The sequence below is a fragment of the Furipterus horrens genome, unplaced genomic scaffold (genome assembly GCF_987537825.1).
Source record: "Furipterus horrens unplaced genomic scaffold, mFurHor1.1.pri manual_scaffold_3, whole genome shotgun sequence".
NCBI classification, from domain to species: domain Eukaryota; kingdom Metazoa; phylum Chordata; class Mammalia; order Chiroptera; family Furipteridae; genus Furipterus; species Furipterus horrens.
Genome location: NW_028327173.1, coordinates 139,600,285 through 139,616,612, shown reverse-complemented (window position 1 = coordinate 139,616,612; position 16,328 = coordinate 139,600,285). Strand labels below are relative to the sequence as shown.

General features: G+C 39.7%; 1 protein-coding gene, 1 non-coding gene and 1 pseudogene across 2 annotated transcripts; 1 reads left to right on the top strand and 2 right to left on the bottom strand.

The window, feature by feature from the left end:
• Nucleotides 1-4,511: 4,511 nt before the first annotated feature.
• Nucleotides 4,512-4,845, bottom strand: LOC150016177 (Nuclear RNase P). The gene has a single exon (XR_016510247.1).
• A 143-nt stretch (nt 4,846-4,988) lies between these two features.
• On the top strand, nt 4,989-15,426 carry PARP2 (poly(ADP-ribose) polymerase 2). Its single transcript, XM_090270368.1, has 16 exons — nt 4,989-5,130; nt 6,555-6,701; nt 6,997-7,067; nt 7,880-7,930; nt 9,665-9,761; nt 10,194-10,269; nt 10,905-11,007; nt 12,228-12,390; nt 12,626-12,764; nt 13,359-13,422; nt 13,505-13,639; nt 13,860-13,987; nt 14,141-14,240; nt 14,603-14,701; nt 14,921-15,045; nt 15,164-15,426. The coding sequence occupies exons 1-16, from the start codon at nt 5,079-5,081 to the stop codon at nt 15,321-15,323; spliced, it is 1,710 nt and encodes a 569-aa protein (XP_090126494.1). The 5' UTR covers nt 4,989-5,078; the 3' UTR covers nt 15,324-15,426.
• On the bottom strand, nt 5,855-6,222 carry LOC150016176 (small ribosomal subunit protein uS10 pseudogene; annotated as a pseudogene).
• Nucleotides 15,427-16,328: the final 902 nt, after the last annotated feature.

Genomic DNA, 16,328 nt, shown 5'->3' with positions numbered 1-16,328 from the left:
AACTTCCCAGTGAGCTCACTTCTACTGTAACTTCAATTTCTTAGAGAGCCGATGCAGCCCCACCTAGGCGCTCTCCTTTTGCTCCTTCTATCTCAAGCCCTTCCTTTGTTTCACTATCCCCAGCTTTAATAAACACACTCTTAAAATCACCTGGACTCCTGCTGTGAAATCGTTCCTACATGAAGTCAAGAACCCACATACTTGCCTGGCACACCTTCCTCCAAAGAAGCCCTTCTTTTTTCCCTAATTGAGGACATTGAAAAATTAATACCTGCCTTTTGTCATCTAGTGGTTATGGATTGAATGATGCCTTCTAACCCTGTTCCCAAATCTGTTGCCCCCAGAATAAAACAAGGATGCCAACCTATTAAACCAAGCATGCTGTTGTCCGGGGACAGCCAACCAACCTGGAGTCTGCAAGAACCTTCCCCATATGGGAAGGCCACCCTCCCCACCACATCCCCACTCTTATTATGGAATTCTGGACCTAAGGGTAGGTAGGACGACGACCATGTCCAGCTTGAAGCAGCTAGAAGAGCATGACACTGTCGCCCACTGTCCTCTATAAGATTATAAAGGGTCTAAAGTCTGAGGGGAGGGGGGGAATGATATCTTTTTTTTAGTATTGTTATAAAAAGAAATGAATTACTGAATTCATTCTAAAATAATAATAATATAGAAAAGGGAGAAACCGGAGAGACTGCATGCATGATCCATGGGCATGGACTGGGGAAGGGAGGAATTGCTGGGGGAGAGGGGTGCTGAGAGTGGGGGAGCAAAGGGGAAAAAATAGAACTATTGTGACAATATAATCAATAAAATATGCCTTTAAAAAAAAAAAAAAAGAACCCACATACTACTGGTGGGCTGGAGGCAGACACAATCTGGGCCCAGACCTGGTGCAGTAACAATAGTAATACCTATTGAGGACTTATAAGAACTTTAATATCATAAACTGTGGTCCCAGATTTGGATTTTTGCTGCTTGAGCTTTGAAGTTGATTGCAGAGCATAATATTGTATTTTGGGTCCCAGAACCGCCTGCAGAGCCAGCAGCCCCACCCCCACCCCATGCTGATTGTACTGCTTGATAAATTGCACTCCTTGACTCATTGTTAAATAATACTCCATGTACTATAATTGTGTGATCAAAGACAGCCTTTTCATTCTACAGGCCTGGGCTAAAACTAGAACTTGATAAATGCTTTATTATATATTAGCCATTTCTCTCACCTCACAACCCCACTACCTTGATCAGAGTCATCCAATTATTCAAAGTTCAGTTGCCCCCACAAATAAGAAAACAAATGATGTAAGTTTATGATCTTGTTTCCCCTGGCAGCCCATTTCTTTGATCAACAGCTCCTTCCAACCTTTGCCTTTATAAACCCTGCCCTATCCCCTCCATTTTGGAACATATGCTTGGTTCATACTGAGGATTACATGTCCCCGTTTGCAAATCGTTACCTAAATAAACTGTTTAAATTTCTTTAAAAAGGTATTTCCAGAATTTTGTTTACACTATTTCCCTAACATATATACAAATATATAAAAGAGTCTAGCATAATGACTAGTCCATAGTACATGCTCAATTCATATCCTCCTTCCTTCCTTGCTCATTACACATTTGGGGGATTAGCAGAGCCAAAAAGTGAATAAATGCTTGCATGAGTTTACTTATACTATGCTATTTGTCTGTACATCATACACTTCTTTTTGGATACAAGTAAAGCAATGAATATCAGTTTTTGCTTCTAAATCCCATGTGGTTACAGATCTACACTCACCCATAGTTTTCTACTTTAGCACTAGCAAGGTTACCTTGCAGGTTTTCGTCTCCAAAAAGAGGTGCCAGTGGATTATTTTGGAATCCCAGAAGGCTGATTGTAGGGTTCTCTGAAATCACTGTGGGAAAACTACTCAGGTAGAGAGCTTTAAAAATATTAAGATAACATATATAGGCAGAGATTCACAGACTCCAAGTGTTTTAAGGGTTGAAAAGGAAAAGCTGCCCAATCTCTAAAGTAGACTCTTGGAGAGAGGAATGAAGAAAGATTGGGTTGCAAATGCTGAAATTAGCGAACTCTGCAGTCCTATAGAAGGTATTAAAAATGTAGAGCCTTGAGTAGCTCTAAATGGGACGTTTTTGGCCATGCTGAGCACTAAACAAGTGAGATTATCTGCCTCAAAGAACCTTGCTGACTGACACAATGATCTACTTGAACGAGATGATCATTACAGCACCCTAAGTTAATGCAGTAACATCATGTGACAGTGAGTGAAATAGAGTCTGTGTTTGGGATGAATGCAGGAGTCAGGCTGCCCCTCCCCCAACCATAGGTCTAAATATTCTTAAACAATTCAGGGGAAGAGAGGTGTGTTCTTAGTAAGGTGCTCGGAAACAACAATTTCCTCACCCTTCACACACAAAGCCTGAATTTTTTGGAAGAATTCATTTGGATTACATCTATAGTTAAATGATATAAAGATTAGATAGCACCACAGATTCAACCCATTATCCTCAATTCTTGATGGTGCCATTATAAACAAACAAAAAAGCAAAAGAAAGTAAAACTGTCCCCCACCCCCCGAAAACACCTTTTCAAAAACTTCCCTTCTCACCCTTCTCTCTAATCACCTCCTGTGACAGCTACTCTGTTCATCTCTGCTGGTCCTGCACTTATATTTCTCTTCATCTCTATTCCACTTCTATTCTTTCTTACGGCTCATCCTGTTGCATATAGATCCTAACCTTGAGATACCTGGGATCAATTTTAGGCCCCTTTGCTTTAATCACAATCCTTCTTAACCAGGATTTTTGGCTAACTCCTTCCTATTTCTCTGCACCTATAATTCTTTCTCCTTCCCATCTTATCCCATCCATACCTATGCTGATATTTCTTCTCTTCTTTCTTCTCCATTCATCGGGCACTGGAGATCTCCTGAAACTTGGCTACTATTTTGCTTCCAAAGTTGAACTAATTTATGATGCCACAGCAATTTGAATATTGCTGGTAAATCCATGGAAATGGTATCTTGTTTTAATGTACATTATAAATTGTAAATACTCAGAAATTTTAAATATTTAATTACAATCACAAATTTAAAATATCGGTTTTTTTCTAATGATTTAAGCTTCTTAAAAAACATACAGATATAAGATTAAAAGGCCAAGTAGTAAACTCACATTCATATTCTACAAATTGTGAATAAGAAAGAGGTTATGCAATAAACCTGACAAGCTCAGAGGGGGCCACATAGCAGGCCTGACAGGCTCAGTCACCAAAAGTAAGGACACGGGATAATCTGATGAGTTTCCTAACTGGGCAGGTCCTAGCAAGTAGTTACATCTTTACCTTAAGTGAGCTCTGTCTATGGTTCTCATGCATCTAGGACAACAAACCTTTGAGATATCAGAGTAATTTTCTTTTCTTACGCCTCAAAGTCCCAACCACAGGCATCAGATACAAGACCACCAGAGGATAGGACCACTCATTGTTCTCTTGTTCCTTGCATACCTTCTCTGTGTGCTGCAAATGTTAATTATTAACTATCCTGTGCCCACCAATGTAAAAGAAGTACAGTAGTCCCTCTATATCGCGGTTCAGTTATTGCAGATTTCCTATATTGCTGGATTTTTAAAAATATTATATTTAATTATTTATCGCAGATTTTTTGCTATATCGTGGGATTTTGCGGTACTGTATACGTATGTTGTTACAGTTACGTAGGTTTAAGAGTGTAGAATATGTTTAAGGGCATAAGTAATGTTTATAAACGTGTGGAAAAGGTTAATAAGGGAGTGGGAAAGGTTAATAAGGGACTGGGAACGTTTTATAAGTGTGTGGGAAGGGTTTATAAAGCCTTAGAATATATATAAATACCAAAATAAATGTAAGGTTCCTACTTCGCTGATTTTCACCTTTGGGGGGTGTCTAGAACATAATACCCGCGATAAGTGAGGGAATACTGTATTGAATGTTTTAAAAATTCTGGGGCACACCAGTTCGGGAAAGAAGGGGGAGGGTCTAGTCAAGGAACTAATATAAATGACCCTCGGACATGGACAGCAGGGTGGGGATTGGTTGTGGGAGAGGTGGGAGGTGGGCCGGGCAAGGGAGAGCAACGAGGGAAAAATGGGACAACTGTAATAGAAAAACAATTAAAAAAAAATTCTGGGACACACCAGTTGAAAATCGCTGACGTAGACTATAGATAATATAGAAATTTAAATAAATCTTAGGACTATCACATTATAATCAGTGATTCGACCTAAAATGTTCACTTATTAGGATATGAAGTCTTGATTTGCACGGTTAACTCTTTAGTTATACTTATTTTGACTAACTTATTTTCCTTAAAATTTTTCAATTTATTGTGACAATTATAAGCATACAGGAAATTACCTAGATTTAACAATTCTCTATATATTTGATTATTGTGTATTTGATTATTGTGGATTCTGCTGCTGTAATAGCAGTTCGCGCACTCTAGGGCTGTCCAGCAAAAGAGGACGGGGGGAGAGTAGTCTGAATTGGGTTATGAGGCCCCAACAAGGGTGCCTCACCTCAGCCATTGAACTCGCTTAGCCGGCCGTGAGTCTGTTCCAAGCTCCAGCTAGGGAGGCATCCGCCAGGCCCCACCACAGTGGGGAGGGGTCCATGGCATCTCCTGCCCAGTCTGCCCTCGCACAGAGCCCCGCTTTCTGGGAACTCACCTCCCCACAGCTCAGGGAGAGCCCTGCTAGGGCCGCTGTTGGCCCCTGTCTCAGACCTTCCCAAGGGACACGTAGAAGAGTGACAAACCGCACTTAGCTCGTAGCCCCACCGATGAGCTTCCCTCCGTCCTACAGAAACATGCATTTTTCTCCTGCAACATATATGAGGCCCAAATCTGAAGACTTTCACGCTTAGGGTGACTTCCCACAAGACATAGCAATATGCAAATATTGTGGGTGTGCTTCCCCTGTCACTTGCAAAGGTCGTCTCGCCAGGAAGTGCGCGCACTACGTGTTCCCGCCTTTTGACTCCAGGCGGGCAAATTCTGGGAGAGGGTTGATGACGAGAACATCCGGGCTCCATGGCGGCTCGGAGGCTGCGGCAGCGGGGGACTAGTAGCGGTCGGGCGCGAGGTTAGGTGTTTATTTTTGGGGAACGGAAAGCTGAGGGGCGGGAAGTTGGAAAAGGAACGGCACTCTCTACTCTAGCCCCTTCCCATTCCGTCGCACTCTGATCTGCACTTGGTTGCCAAACTAGTTTCGGTTTTCAGAGGTTTTTGGATTACAAATTGTGGACCTGTCACAACTAACATAGTGCCAGCATTATTGTATATTTCTAATGCCATCCAATTAATTATAATGTGCATCATTATTTTATGTACCACTAAGGAAAAACGCTTCCAGTTAAAATATGATTAATTTCTTACGTGTCATCAATTGTAAGATGCATCCGGGTTTCAGAGGTAGTAAAATGCAAGTCTTAGACTTGATGAGGTCTCTATTCTCGGTATCATTGAATACATGTTTTTAAATGCACAGTTCCATCCTACAGATTGGGTATTGTTTGCATCCTGTGGATTTCACAGTTGGGGCAACTGCGGTACAGAGATGAAATAACTTCTGCTAGGTTCCACAGCTAAAAGAGACAGAGCTGGGCCCCGAGCTCTACCCAGAGTCCAGAGCTCCCTTAGCTTTATCTCATACCGTCGTAGGTAGTATGGGGGGTAAACAGAACTGCTTAGCAGGATATGAGACTTACGCCTCAGGCTATGAACTCACAAGAGCCCCAGTGGCTCCATTTTACCTTATTTTTTTAATTTTTTAAACAAGTTATAGTCTATTTATTAAAAAGGCTGATTTAAGCATCTGCAATGGTGGCTTCATCCTTGACTCCTGGCTCAATACTGATGAATTTATCTGCTTAACAACCTCAGAAGGGTTATAAAAGTCGATGAGTTAATTGTAGATCCTCATCTGAAACCAGTCCCAAGATTTAGAGCTCCCCAGCCCCGCCCCAGGGATTTTTCTTGTAGTGCTTCTCTAAGTTTTGGTAGGCATCCAAACTGGTCCTTTGCCTTTGCGTTTCTTTTCCTTTGTACCTCTGATCAAGTTAAGCACACAACTTCTCCAAAGACTTTAGCGTGCCACTGATTAGAGAGTAATTCTACTTCGGTATATCGCCACCTCTGGTCCCATGGGTGTCTTTCTGGTGTCTTTAAAAGCCATGGCTGCCACAGGGCTTCCTGTGGGACTTGTTGCTGCATTAGAAGGAACAGAACAGCCTGAGTAAGAGGAGTAGGCAGGATGGAACTCCCCTGGAGCTGCAACCTCTTCTTCCTCAAAGAGCCTTTTACTTTATTATTTTTTTAATTTGGCTAGAATAGCAATTAGGGAAGCAATCACTCAGACTGTTATTAAGAGGTTGTTATTTCTTTGTAAACTTACAAAACCATCCTAAATCGTTTCTTTAAAAAGATGAGGGTTTTTTTTTCAAAGCAGAATTATATTCACTGTGTACTCATTTTTTGTTTTGCTTCTTTGCCCATTCTTGCCCTTAGCTTCTATAGCGTCAAGTAAAACCGACAATACAGTTACAGAAGAGCCTCCTTCTGCCAAGAAAACTAGAAGATGCCAGACGCAGGGGCTGAAAAAGGAGCCTGTGGCTGGAAGAAAGGCTGATAAGGACAGAATTGAAGATAAGCAAGGTCAGCCTACTGTGGGAGGCCAGAGAGAACATGGGCCAGCAAGAAGGTCTCTAGGAGGGGTAAGGGTGGAGGATACCTTGTTCTTTCAACTCTTATTTTGTCCTTGAAGCCACAATAACTTTCTATCTTTTGGGCGTACCATTTTCTTGGAACCTTTAGTTTTATGATTTCAGACAGATTGAGACCTGGGCAGATGAGGATTGCTTGGGAAGGGCAAAGTTAATTATGACAGGTTTCTTTCTAACTTGCTTGATTCCCATACAAGTAGACATAGTACGTGTCTGCCTCTCCTCAGAGTCTGTGAAGACCTTGCTATTAAAGGGCAAAGCTCCTGTGGACCCAGAGTGCACCTCTAAGGTGGGGAAGGTAAGAGATTCCTGAACCCACTGATTTCTCAGAGAGCAGTGTTCTATATATAGTTATTGGGATTCTCATCTGGAATGTTGCTAGTATTTATTTTACAAATCCTCGCCAAAATATTACTAGTGATTAATTTTCTGCAAGGCTAAGAGATGAGAGTGGTGGGGGTAAGGGTTGTCATCAGCTTTCCATACCTCATTCTCTTTCTCAATCAGAAATTATATCATTATCAAGGAAGAAATGAGAAACTGTGCCCTGGTATAGCATGAGTTACTGATGAATAGGAAAAGGATTTGAAGAATACAAATGAGCAGGCTTTCTTTTTTTTTTTTAACATCATGATCTTGTTTATTTTTATTTATTTTTTTAATCCTCACCTGAGGACATGCTTATTGATTTTAGAGAAAGGGGAAGGGAGGGAGGGAGGGAGAGAGAGAGGGAGAGAAACTACCATGTGAGAGAAACATCAGTTGGCTGTCCCTCACACGCACCCAGGCGTGCCCCAACCCAGAATCGAACCTATGACCCTTTAGTTTATGAGACACACTCCAACTAACTGAGCCACACCAGCCAGTGCAGGAGCAGATTTTCTTTAACTGAGTTAGAATTATTTTTATTTCTGTAATTACAAAAAGACAACATGTTTTTTGTTATAGGAATGACAGCTTATGTGTGAAAGAACATACTTTTGCGTTTCTTTCCCTGGAAGATGGATGTTGGTAGTACTGGAGATGACACCTTGAGACATAAGAAAACTTAGAGCCTCTCTTAGGATCTCAACAAGACTATACAATATCAGTTTTTTCTTTTCTCTCTAGGCCCATATCTACTATGAAGGGAATGATGTGTATGATGTCATGTTAAATCAGGTAAGGAGAGAAGCCATTCTATTTATGGGAATTTCTTCTTGATAATTGTTGAGGACAGTGTCCCAATGCCCAGCTCTTTAATTCCAGAGTCCTTTATATTAGCCACATTTTCCCTAGCACAGTCTACCATATAGTGGAGTCCTTAAAAAGAAGTGCAGATCTTTTTGCAGATTTCTTACCTTTTATTGAAACTTTGACCTCTGTTTATATCATTTTGCACATTTTCTAACAGGTTGTTGGTCTTTTTCTAGGCTTCCAGGACTTTTATATAATCGGGAGAGTAATCTTTCATCTGTAAAAGTGACTTTCAATGTTTTTCATCTCATGGCACACATAAACTAACTACTAAAATTCTGTGACACACCAAAGAGTATATTTTTTGCCGGTCTGATAAAAAACAAGTATTACTTTGATTCATTCACACAGGATGACTGTTGTTTACTGTTGTCATTTTTTTATTTGACAGTCTTAAGAGAAAAGAGGTCAGTGTCCCTGACTAAATAGTTAGGTATTGCGTGTTTTAAAGATTCTTGTGGCACCGCAGTTGAAAATTGCTGGTCTATAATATAAATTGCTTATATGTTTTCCAAATTTGTCATTTGCCTTTTGATTTTCTTTATGGTATACTTTTTGCCCTTATTAAAGTTTTAAATTTTTATGTCAAATTTATGAATTTTTTTCTTATTAACATTTTTCCTCTTTTTATATTTATTGTTTTGAATAGATATTACATTTGCCTGGTTAAAGTATATATTCTGAATATATATCTTCATATTTGAACTTACTGATCCAACATACGTAATTTTAACAGTTAGTATACCTTTGTTACTACTTTCTCAAAGAAAATATCATAAGCAAATAGAAAAGATCTTAAGGCCCCCTTTTTCATACGTGCCCTGACTGGGGATTGGACCTGCAACCTTGGCATATGAAGATAATGCTCTAATCAGCTGAGCCCGGGATTAAGGCCCCCCTTTTTTTTTCTGACATCCTATGACTTTATAATGTGAACAGGCAGAAGGTAGGAAGGGACAGCTCACTTAAAGAAGAATGCTTGAATAACCAGAACTTGACCTTATAGCACAAGCTGCTATTCCTTATCATGGACTACTCCCTCTCTTCATTGTGAGTAAGTTACTTACAGTATACCTCTTTTAAGATACTAGTCACATTCTCTCTGAATGTCTCCAAGTCATGTCAGGTTAGGTTTGGGACCAGTGTGGCACTGGTTTCTGCCTGTCGTCTTCCTTCCTATCATTGTCGGGCTTTCAGCTCATTGTCAAATTGCTGCAGCTAAAGCTGTAAGTAGAACTATTAAACAGTAAATTGGCTAAACAAACAGGTATAATAGTTACAGACCTCTGAGGCATCAAAATTGTTTTCATTTGAAAAATAATTATTGGGAATGGATTGAGAGCTGGAAAAAAAACTACGGCCTAAGAAGTACCTATGGAGGGAGCTGAGACAGGAAAAAAACAGAAGGAGCCAACCAATATAGGATATTTGAAGTTGGGTGGAAAGTTTCGGGAAGCTTCCAAGCTCCAGTTTTAATTCCTAGGTATCCAAAATTTAATATAGAAACCTTTATTCTTCCTTAAATCCTTAAATGCCTTGCCCCATGCTATCCTTTTCCTTATTGCAATTACTGACACCTCTGACCAAGGGAGAGTCATTGGTTTATGCAGCTTCTATTTGCAAACCTCTGTTCTTTTATATTTGTCTCACTCATCATAGACCAATCTCCAATTCAACAACAATAAGTACTATCTGATTCAGCTGTTAGAAGATGATGCCCAGAGGAACTTCAGTGTTTGGATGAGATGGGGCCGAGGTAATGACTTTTATTATGGATTTTCTGAGTTCTCATTCAGAAAGCCAGAAGTAACTTAGTGACCAACGATCCTCTAGGTTCAAATTGGTGGAATGCAGGCTCTGTAACCTAGGAGGGGCTTAAAAGTCAAATTGTTCTTTCTGTAATTGGGAATGGCAGGCTTTTTCATTAGGAAGTTCCCATTGGAAAAACTATGAGCAGCCTGTTGAGAGTCAGAACTCTGATTGGTCTGCTAGTGGTGCTCATGGACTTTGGCAGTTAGCAGGTAACTAACATCAATAAAACAGATTCCCTAAGCCTTTCACCTTTTCCTTCTCCCCTTCCTGCCCATTTGTTAGATGCTAAGCATAGACCTTAGGCAGCTGGCTTGTTACTATTAGAGAACTCTTCTTGGGTTGCGGACCAATCTTACGTGTGGCATTTAATTTGCAGTTGGGAAAATGGGGCAGCACAACTTGGTGGCTTGTTCAGGGGACCTCAACAAGGCCAAGGAAATCTTTCAGAAGAAGTGAGTGCTAAGAAATGTGTATTAAAAAAACAAACCCTTCTTCTTCTTCTTGGATGTATCTTCTTTTAAAATTTTCTAAATGTGATTTGGCCTAAATGATAATGTCTTTCTACTTTGACATGCTGTGACTAGAACACCAAACTGCGTTCTTACTAGTTACATCACCTAGAATCTGAAATTGACTAAAAACAGAAGACCTATCAATAATATATTTAGTACATGACCAACAATTAGGAAATTTGGGGAAAGTGGGATGAGAATATAAAGTTAGAGTTTAAAAAATATTTTTACTATGGATGGATAAAGAACTTTCTGGAGTCTCTAGAAACATTTCTTTCATAAAAAGGGATTGGATAGAGATCTTGTGTCTTAAATCTCCAATAATTTTTGTGGTGTTCCAGGGCCTTTGGGAAGCCCAAGAGTCCTTTTCCCACATTTTCAGTTCCCTTTATCACCAGAGCTTTACTGTTTATTCGGGGCCCTAATTTAGAATCCAGATTTATGGAAAGTTGATGTGTGAAAGAGCTCTGTTGTGGGAAATAAAATGTGGAGATGCTCAAAGGAAATAATTGTAAGCCCATCCCTAGTAGTAGACCCTTATCTCTAAGATTTTCTCACCACCTTGGACTCTACAGATTCTTTGACAAAACAAAAAACAATTGGGAGGATCGTGAGAAGTTTGAGAAGGTGTCTGGAAAATATGATATGCTACAAATGGACTATACCACCAATACTCAGGTAAACTCTGACTGTATGTTTAGGGGAAAACCTGTTTCCTCTTAACCAGGGTGAAGTCTAGCAGATGACTTAGATCAGGTCTTAGACCAGAACAGGCCGGAGTATCTTTTTTATTTATTTATTTTTTTTATGTGTATTTTATTGATTATGTTGTTACAGTTGTCCCAATTTCTTTTCCTTTTGCTCCCCTCTTCCCAATACTCTCCTTCCCTCCAGGAATCCCACCCCCCTTAGTTCATATCCATGGGTTATGCATATAAGTTCTTAGGCTTCATGCTTTCCTATATTATTCTTAGCTTCCTTCTATCTATTTTGTACCAACCAATTATGCTTCTTAATCCCTGCACCATTTCCCCATTTCTCCCCCTTCCCCCTCCCAGCTGATAACCCTCCAAATGATCCCCATACCTATGATTCTGTTCCTATTCTGGTTTGCTTAGTTGAATTTTGTTTTTATTTTTTAGATTCAGTTGTTGATAGTTTTGAGTTCAGGCCGGAGTATCTTGAGTCTTGCTATTTTCTACCTAAGAAAATATTACAGTTCCCTCAGGAGTAACTTCACTCATCTTTGTAATCTTCAAGGGAATATAGAATGAGGATAAATGTGCTTTTCTAGTATCTGTTATTTACTAAGGTTCTTGTAAAATCTTAGGTCCTGTTTCCAGAAGTTTAATGCTATCAATCAAGAGAGGAGTAATAAATAGCCAAACAGATAAAACTACATTGAAAATTATCTTCACTTCTGGTTATACCGGGTGGAGCAAAAGTAGGCTTATAGTTGTTCATAAGGAAAATAATACAATAATTAATAAACAATAATCCAAGAATAATCTGTGTTTCACATACTCACAACTGTAAACCTACTTTTGCCCCACCCTCTATACCACAGTACAAACAATTTAGACAAATTGAAGTGCAAACTGTCCTGGAGAAACCTTAGTCTTTTTAAGATGAGAAGGTAAGACATAATAGCTATCTTACATACTTAATGATATTACATCAGGAGGGCATTTTAGGTGTGTTCTGAGCATTTAACTGTGGGAGACGAGTAGAACCAGAAGGTGGAAGTCATATTGAGTACTCTAACCAGGGTAATAACTGTATGGGCCTGTGTTCAAATAGAGGCTGATGTTCACCTGCAAGGGATATTGTAGAGCCAGTCCTTGCAGGGAGCTTAAAATAGATTCTTGTAGATTTTATTATTTATTTTTTGGCCATAGAATGAAGAGGAAACAAAAAAAGAGGAATCTCTTAAATCCCTCCTGAAACCAGAGTCACAGCTAGATCTTCGTGTACAAGAGCTGATAAAGTTGATCTGTAATGTCCAGGCTATGGAAGAGATGATGGTAGAAATGAAATATGATACCAAGAAGGCCCCACTTGGTAGGACTTCAGGTTTTATCATACATTCTCTCTTCATGTTTTGTAGTTCCTTTAACAGGATCTTTCATTACCATCATGACTGAACACTTGCTGATAGTAATGAAGAAAAAGAGATTTGGGGTGAGGGGTTGTGTGGAGGGAAGAGGAACCATTTTGAAAGTGTGTTGCACAGGACATAAATACAGTTTACAGCTGGAACTTCTTTGAGGAGTCTGATCTATTGCTGGGTCTGCAGGGAAGCTGACAGTGGCACAAATTAAGGCGGGTTACGAGTCTCTTAAGAAGGTTGAGGATTGTATTCAGGCTGGCCAACAAGGACGAGCTCTCGTGGAAGCGTGCAATGAATTTTACACCAGGATCCCTCATGACTTTGGGTATGGCCTGTACTGTTACTTCACTTTGGTCTTCTGCCCATTTATATGCCTTTCGTCACTCCAGCAACTATAATTTTTTTAATTTTTAATTTCTGTATCATCTTGAATAGATGCAGAGCCAAAATGATTTATAGATAGCCAAATTAATCAGCTTGCAAGTATGGAATACAGTCTCCTGTATCCCATACAATCATATTCTCTGACCAAGTGGAAGTTATTAACTCAAGAGAGAATGGGTTTAGCTATGCAACAAAAAAGTAAAGCACCTTTAGGCATGTCATCCCCTATTTCCAGCTCTTTATGGTGACTATAAGCACACTATCACCATTTCTGTGAACTCAACTATTAGGTATATAAATTCATTTATCTTTGTCACTTCTGTAGTCTTGTGCTTATTTATTTTTTCTATTGTTTTATAGACTTCTGTGAACTAGAAATAACCCCAAATGGGGAACTGAGGTTCTTTCTCTTTCTCTCTCTCTCTTGGAAAACCCTAGTTTCTTATACCTTTTCTAAAGCACCTATCTTTAGTCTGTTATTTTTAGTCATGTACCACAATAAGAGACTTACCGTGGGTTATATATCTATCCTTAGACTCCGTACTCCTCCGTTAATCCGGACAGAGAGAGAACTATCAGAAAAAATACAACTACTAGAGGTGAGAGATGTGTGGATTAGGAAGTATTAAGTATCTTGTCCCAAGTTCTTCCCATTATTGATTCTATATGTCATCTTGTCAGGCTTTGGGAGACATTGAAATTGCCATTAAGCTGGTGAAGACCGAGCTGCAAAGCCCAGAACATCCATTGGACCAACACTATAAAAAACTACACTGTGCCTTGCACCCTTTAGACCATGAAAGTTATGAGTTCAAAGTAAGAAAAATGATCATTTGTTTTCATAGCTTTAAGACCCTTCCCCACCCCACTGTTCTCTGGCTACTTGTGGTTAAGAGGTAGAGCTCTTTCTAACTGCCTTATGAGAACCATTGGGAGCAGAAAGGTCTGCCAATTTATACCAGAGATACTGAAGTTCTTCAGCTTTGCTTGGTCTCATAGAGTCCACATTGGCCATTTCTTCCATTCTTTTTCACAGGTGATTTCCCAGTACCTGCGGTCTACCCATGCTCCCACACACAGTGACTATACCATGACCTTGCTGGATGTTTTTGAAGTAGAGAAGGAGGGTGAGAAAGAAGTCTTCAGAGAGGACCTTCATAACAGGTCTCAGTTTAGCTTTGGGTTTTCAAAGACATTCTCTTACCTGAAGTGCATTTATGGAACTTAAGAGGATGGCAGACACCTGTTGGTTTTATGCTTATAGTCTGTGATTGCAGGACAGTAACAGAGACTACAATAATAGTGGCTTTTCCTTAGGATGCTGCTATGGCATGGTTCCAGACTGAGTAACTGGGTAGGAATCCTGAGCCACGGGCTTCAAATTGCCCCACCTGAGGCTCCCATCACAGGTTATATGGTGAGTAGAAATTGAACCCTGGAAGGATGTACAAGTGAAAAGAATACAATAATTTTCTCAGTACTTTTCTTCCTTTTTTCCCTTAGATTATGATCAGTGGTGCCCTTTCCAAGCATTAAACTAGTTCACTTTTTTTTACTATGTTCCTCTTTATTTAAATTCCTAAATATATCCATCCTTTCCCCCGAGAAAGCAGAGATTCATCACCAATGCTTCTAGCTTCTCGGGAACATAACTGAGGGGAAATGGAAAAGGGTCCCTGTTATGTTTAAGATTATAGAAACACAGGGTCAGAGGTATGAGCCTGCCTTCTAACACAGTAGGTTAAGCAGCCAACCTTGGTGTTTATTTATATATTTCAGTTTGGAAAAGGAATCTACTTTGCTGACATGTCTTCCAAGAGTGCCAATTACTGCTTTGCTTCTCGCCTAAAGGATACTGGACTACTGCTCTTATCAGAGGTAAGGCAGGGACACATCTATGATCTCTAGTTTATTATTCCTGTTTTTCCAAAGGAAAGTTTGACCACCAGAGAACTTGAGAAGGGAACCAAATACAATTTCCATTGCATTAGATTCCTCTGCTATGGAGTAAGAAAGTACTGATGGGGTTTTCTGTTGACTTTAGAGCCATACAATTCTCAGCAGGATGTGGGCATTCAAAGATCTTTTTCTTTGCAGGTAGCTCTAGGTCAGTGTAATGAACTACTAGAGTCTAATCCAGAGGCAGAAGGATTACTTCAAGGCAAACACAGCACCAAAGGGCTGGGCAAGATGGCTCCCAATCCTGCAAGCTCCATCACCCTGTAAGCACTCAGAGCCAGGAGGACCAGAAAACTCCTTTTTGCTAGTATGACTCTACTTTTGTCTCTTCCATCTTCTGAACCAGAGGCAGATGTTGACATACTTTTCTCCATTTGGCAGGAATGGGAGTACAGTGCCGTTAGGACCAGCACATGACACAGGAATTCTGAATCCAGATGGTTATACCCTCAATTACAATGAATTTATTGTCTATAACCCCAACCAAGTCCGTATGCGTTACCTTCTAAAGGTTCGATTTAATTTCCTGCAGCTATGGTAACGTTGATATTAAATAAACCAGGGAAGGTATCTTCAAGCAACAAAACAGGCAATGTACTTTTGAGCTTTCTCATATTTTATGTAATAAAAATAGTATGAATCTACCACTGATTTCTCTGGGCTTTACTTCTGCAAGCACATATTTCTTCTGATGTTAGTGTGTCTTTATTTTGTATTGCTTTTAGAGAGAGAGAGGAAAGGAGAAAAACATCAATTTGTTCTACTTATTTATGCATTCATTGATTGCTTCTTGTATGTGCCCTGATTGGGAACCAAACCTGCAGCCTTGGTATATTGGGACAACACTCTAACTGATCGAGCTACCTGGCTAGGTGTTGATGTTAGTGTATCTTCATTTCCAGGACAGGAAATACAATTGTTCTTTGTATCCCACAGCTAGCTAACTGCAGGTTACTCAGGATCTGGGGGTATTTTTGTTTCTTTTTCTTGTTTAAATATAGTTGACATATACACAACTTTATATGGGTTTCACATGTACAATATGGTTATTCAACATTTATGTACCTTACAAAGCAACCACCATAATAAGTCTAGTAACCATCTATCACTGTACAAAGTTATCATGATACTAGTGACTATTCCCTATGTTGTACATTATATCCCTATGGGATCCTATTCTTTCACAGCAAGATAGCCTCTGCACATTGAGGACTACTAATTGAGGCTATTGCTTTTTACCATTTAATTCAATTTTTCTGCAAACTGAAATTTGTTGGTAATTATTACAGGAAGGGTAGAAGCAGCAAAGGCTGAATTGGCCCTTTTTTCCAATACGAATCTTTTCACTTGCTTTTTCCCCTGTTGACCAACTGCAGACCAAGTCTCCCACCACTTAGCATCTTAGGACTCAACAGATGTCCAAAAATTTGGAAAGCACCTAGAGGATTGTCACTAAGCCTAAATACATCTCAGGGCGGAAAGGAGAGAAGTAGAATGAGTTTTGATGTATCTTGCTCCATGTAAAAGGTACCAAAGTCCAGTCATA

Excerpts from the sequence above, each read along its gene's own strand:
- PARP2 (XM_090270368.1), top strand. The coding sequence starts at position 5,079 with ATGGCGGCTCGGAGGCTGCGGCAGCGGGGGACTAGTAGCGGTCGGGCG. Across the intron at positions 9,762-10,193 it reads TTGGATGAGATGGGGCCGAG|TTGGGAAAATGGGGCAGCAC; the intron begins GTAATGACTTTT and ends TTTAATTTGCAG. Across the intron at positions 12,391-12,625 it reads TACCAAGAAGGCCCCACTTG|GGAAGCTGACAGTGGCACAA; the intron begins GTAGGACTTCAG and ends CTGGGTCTGCAG.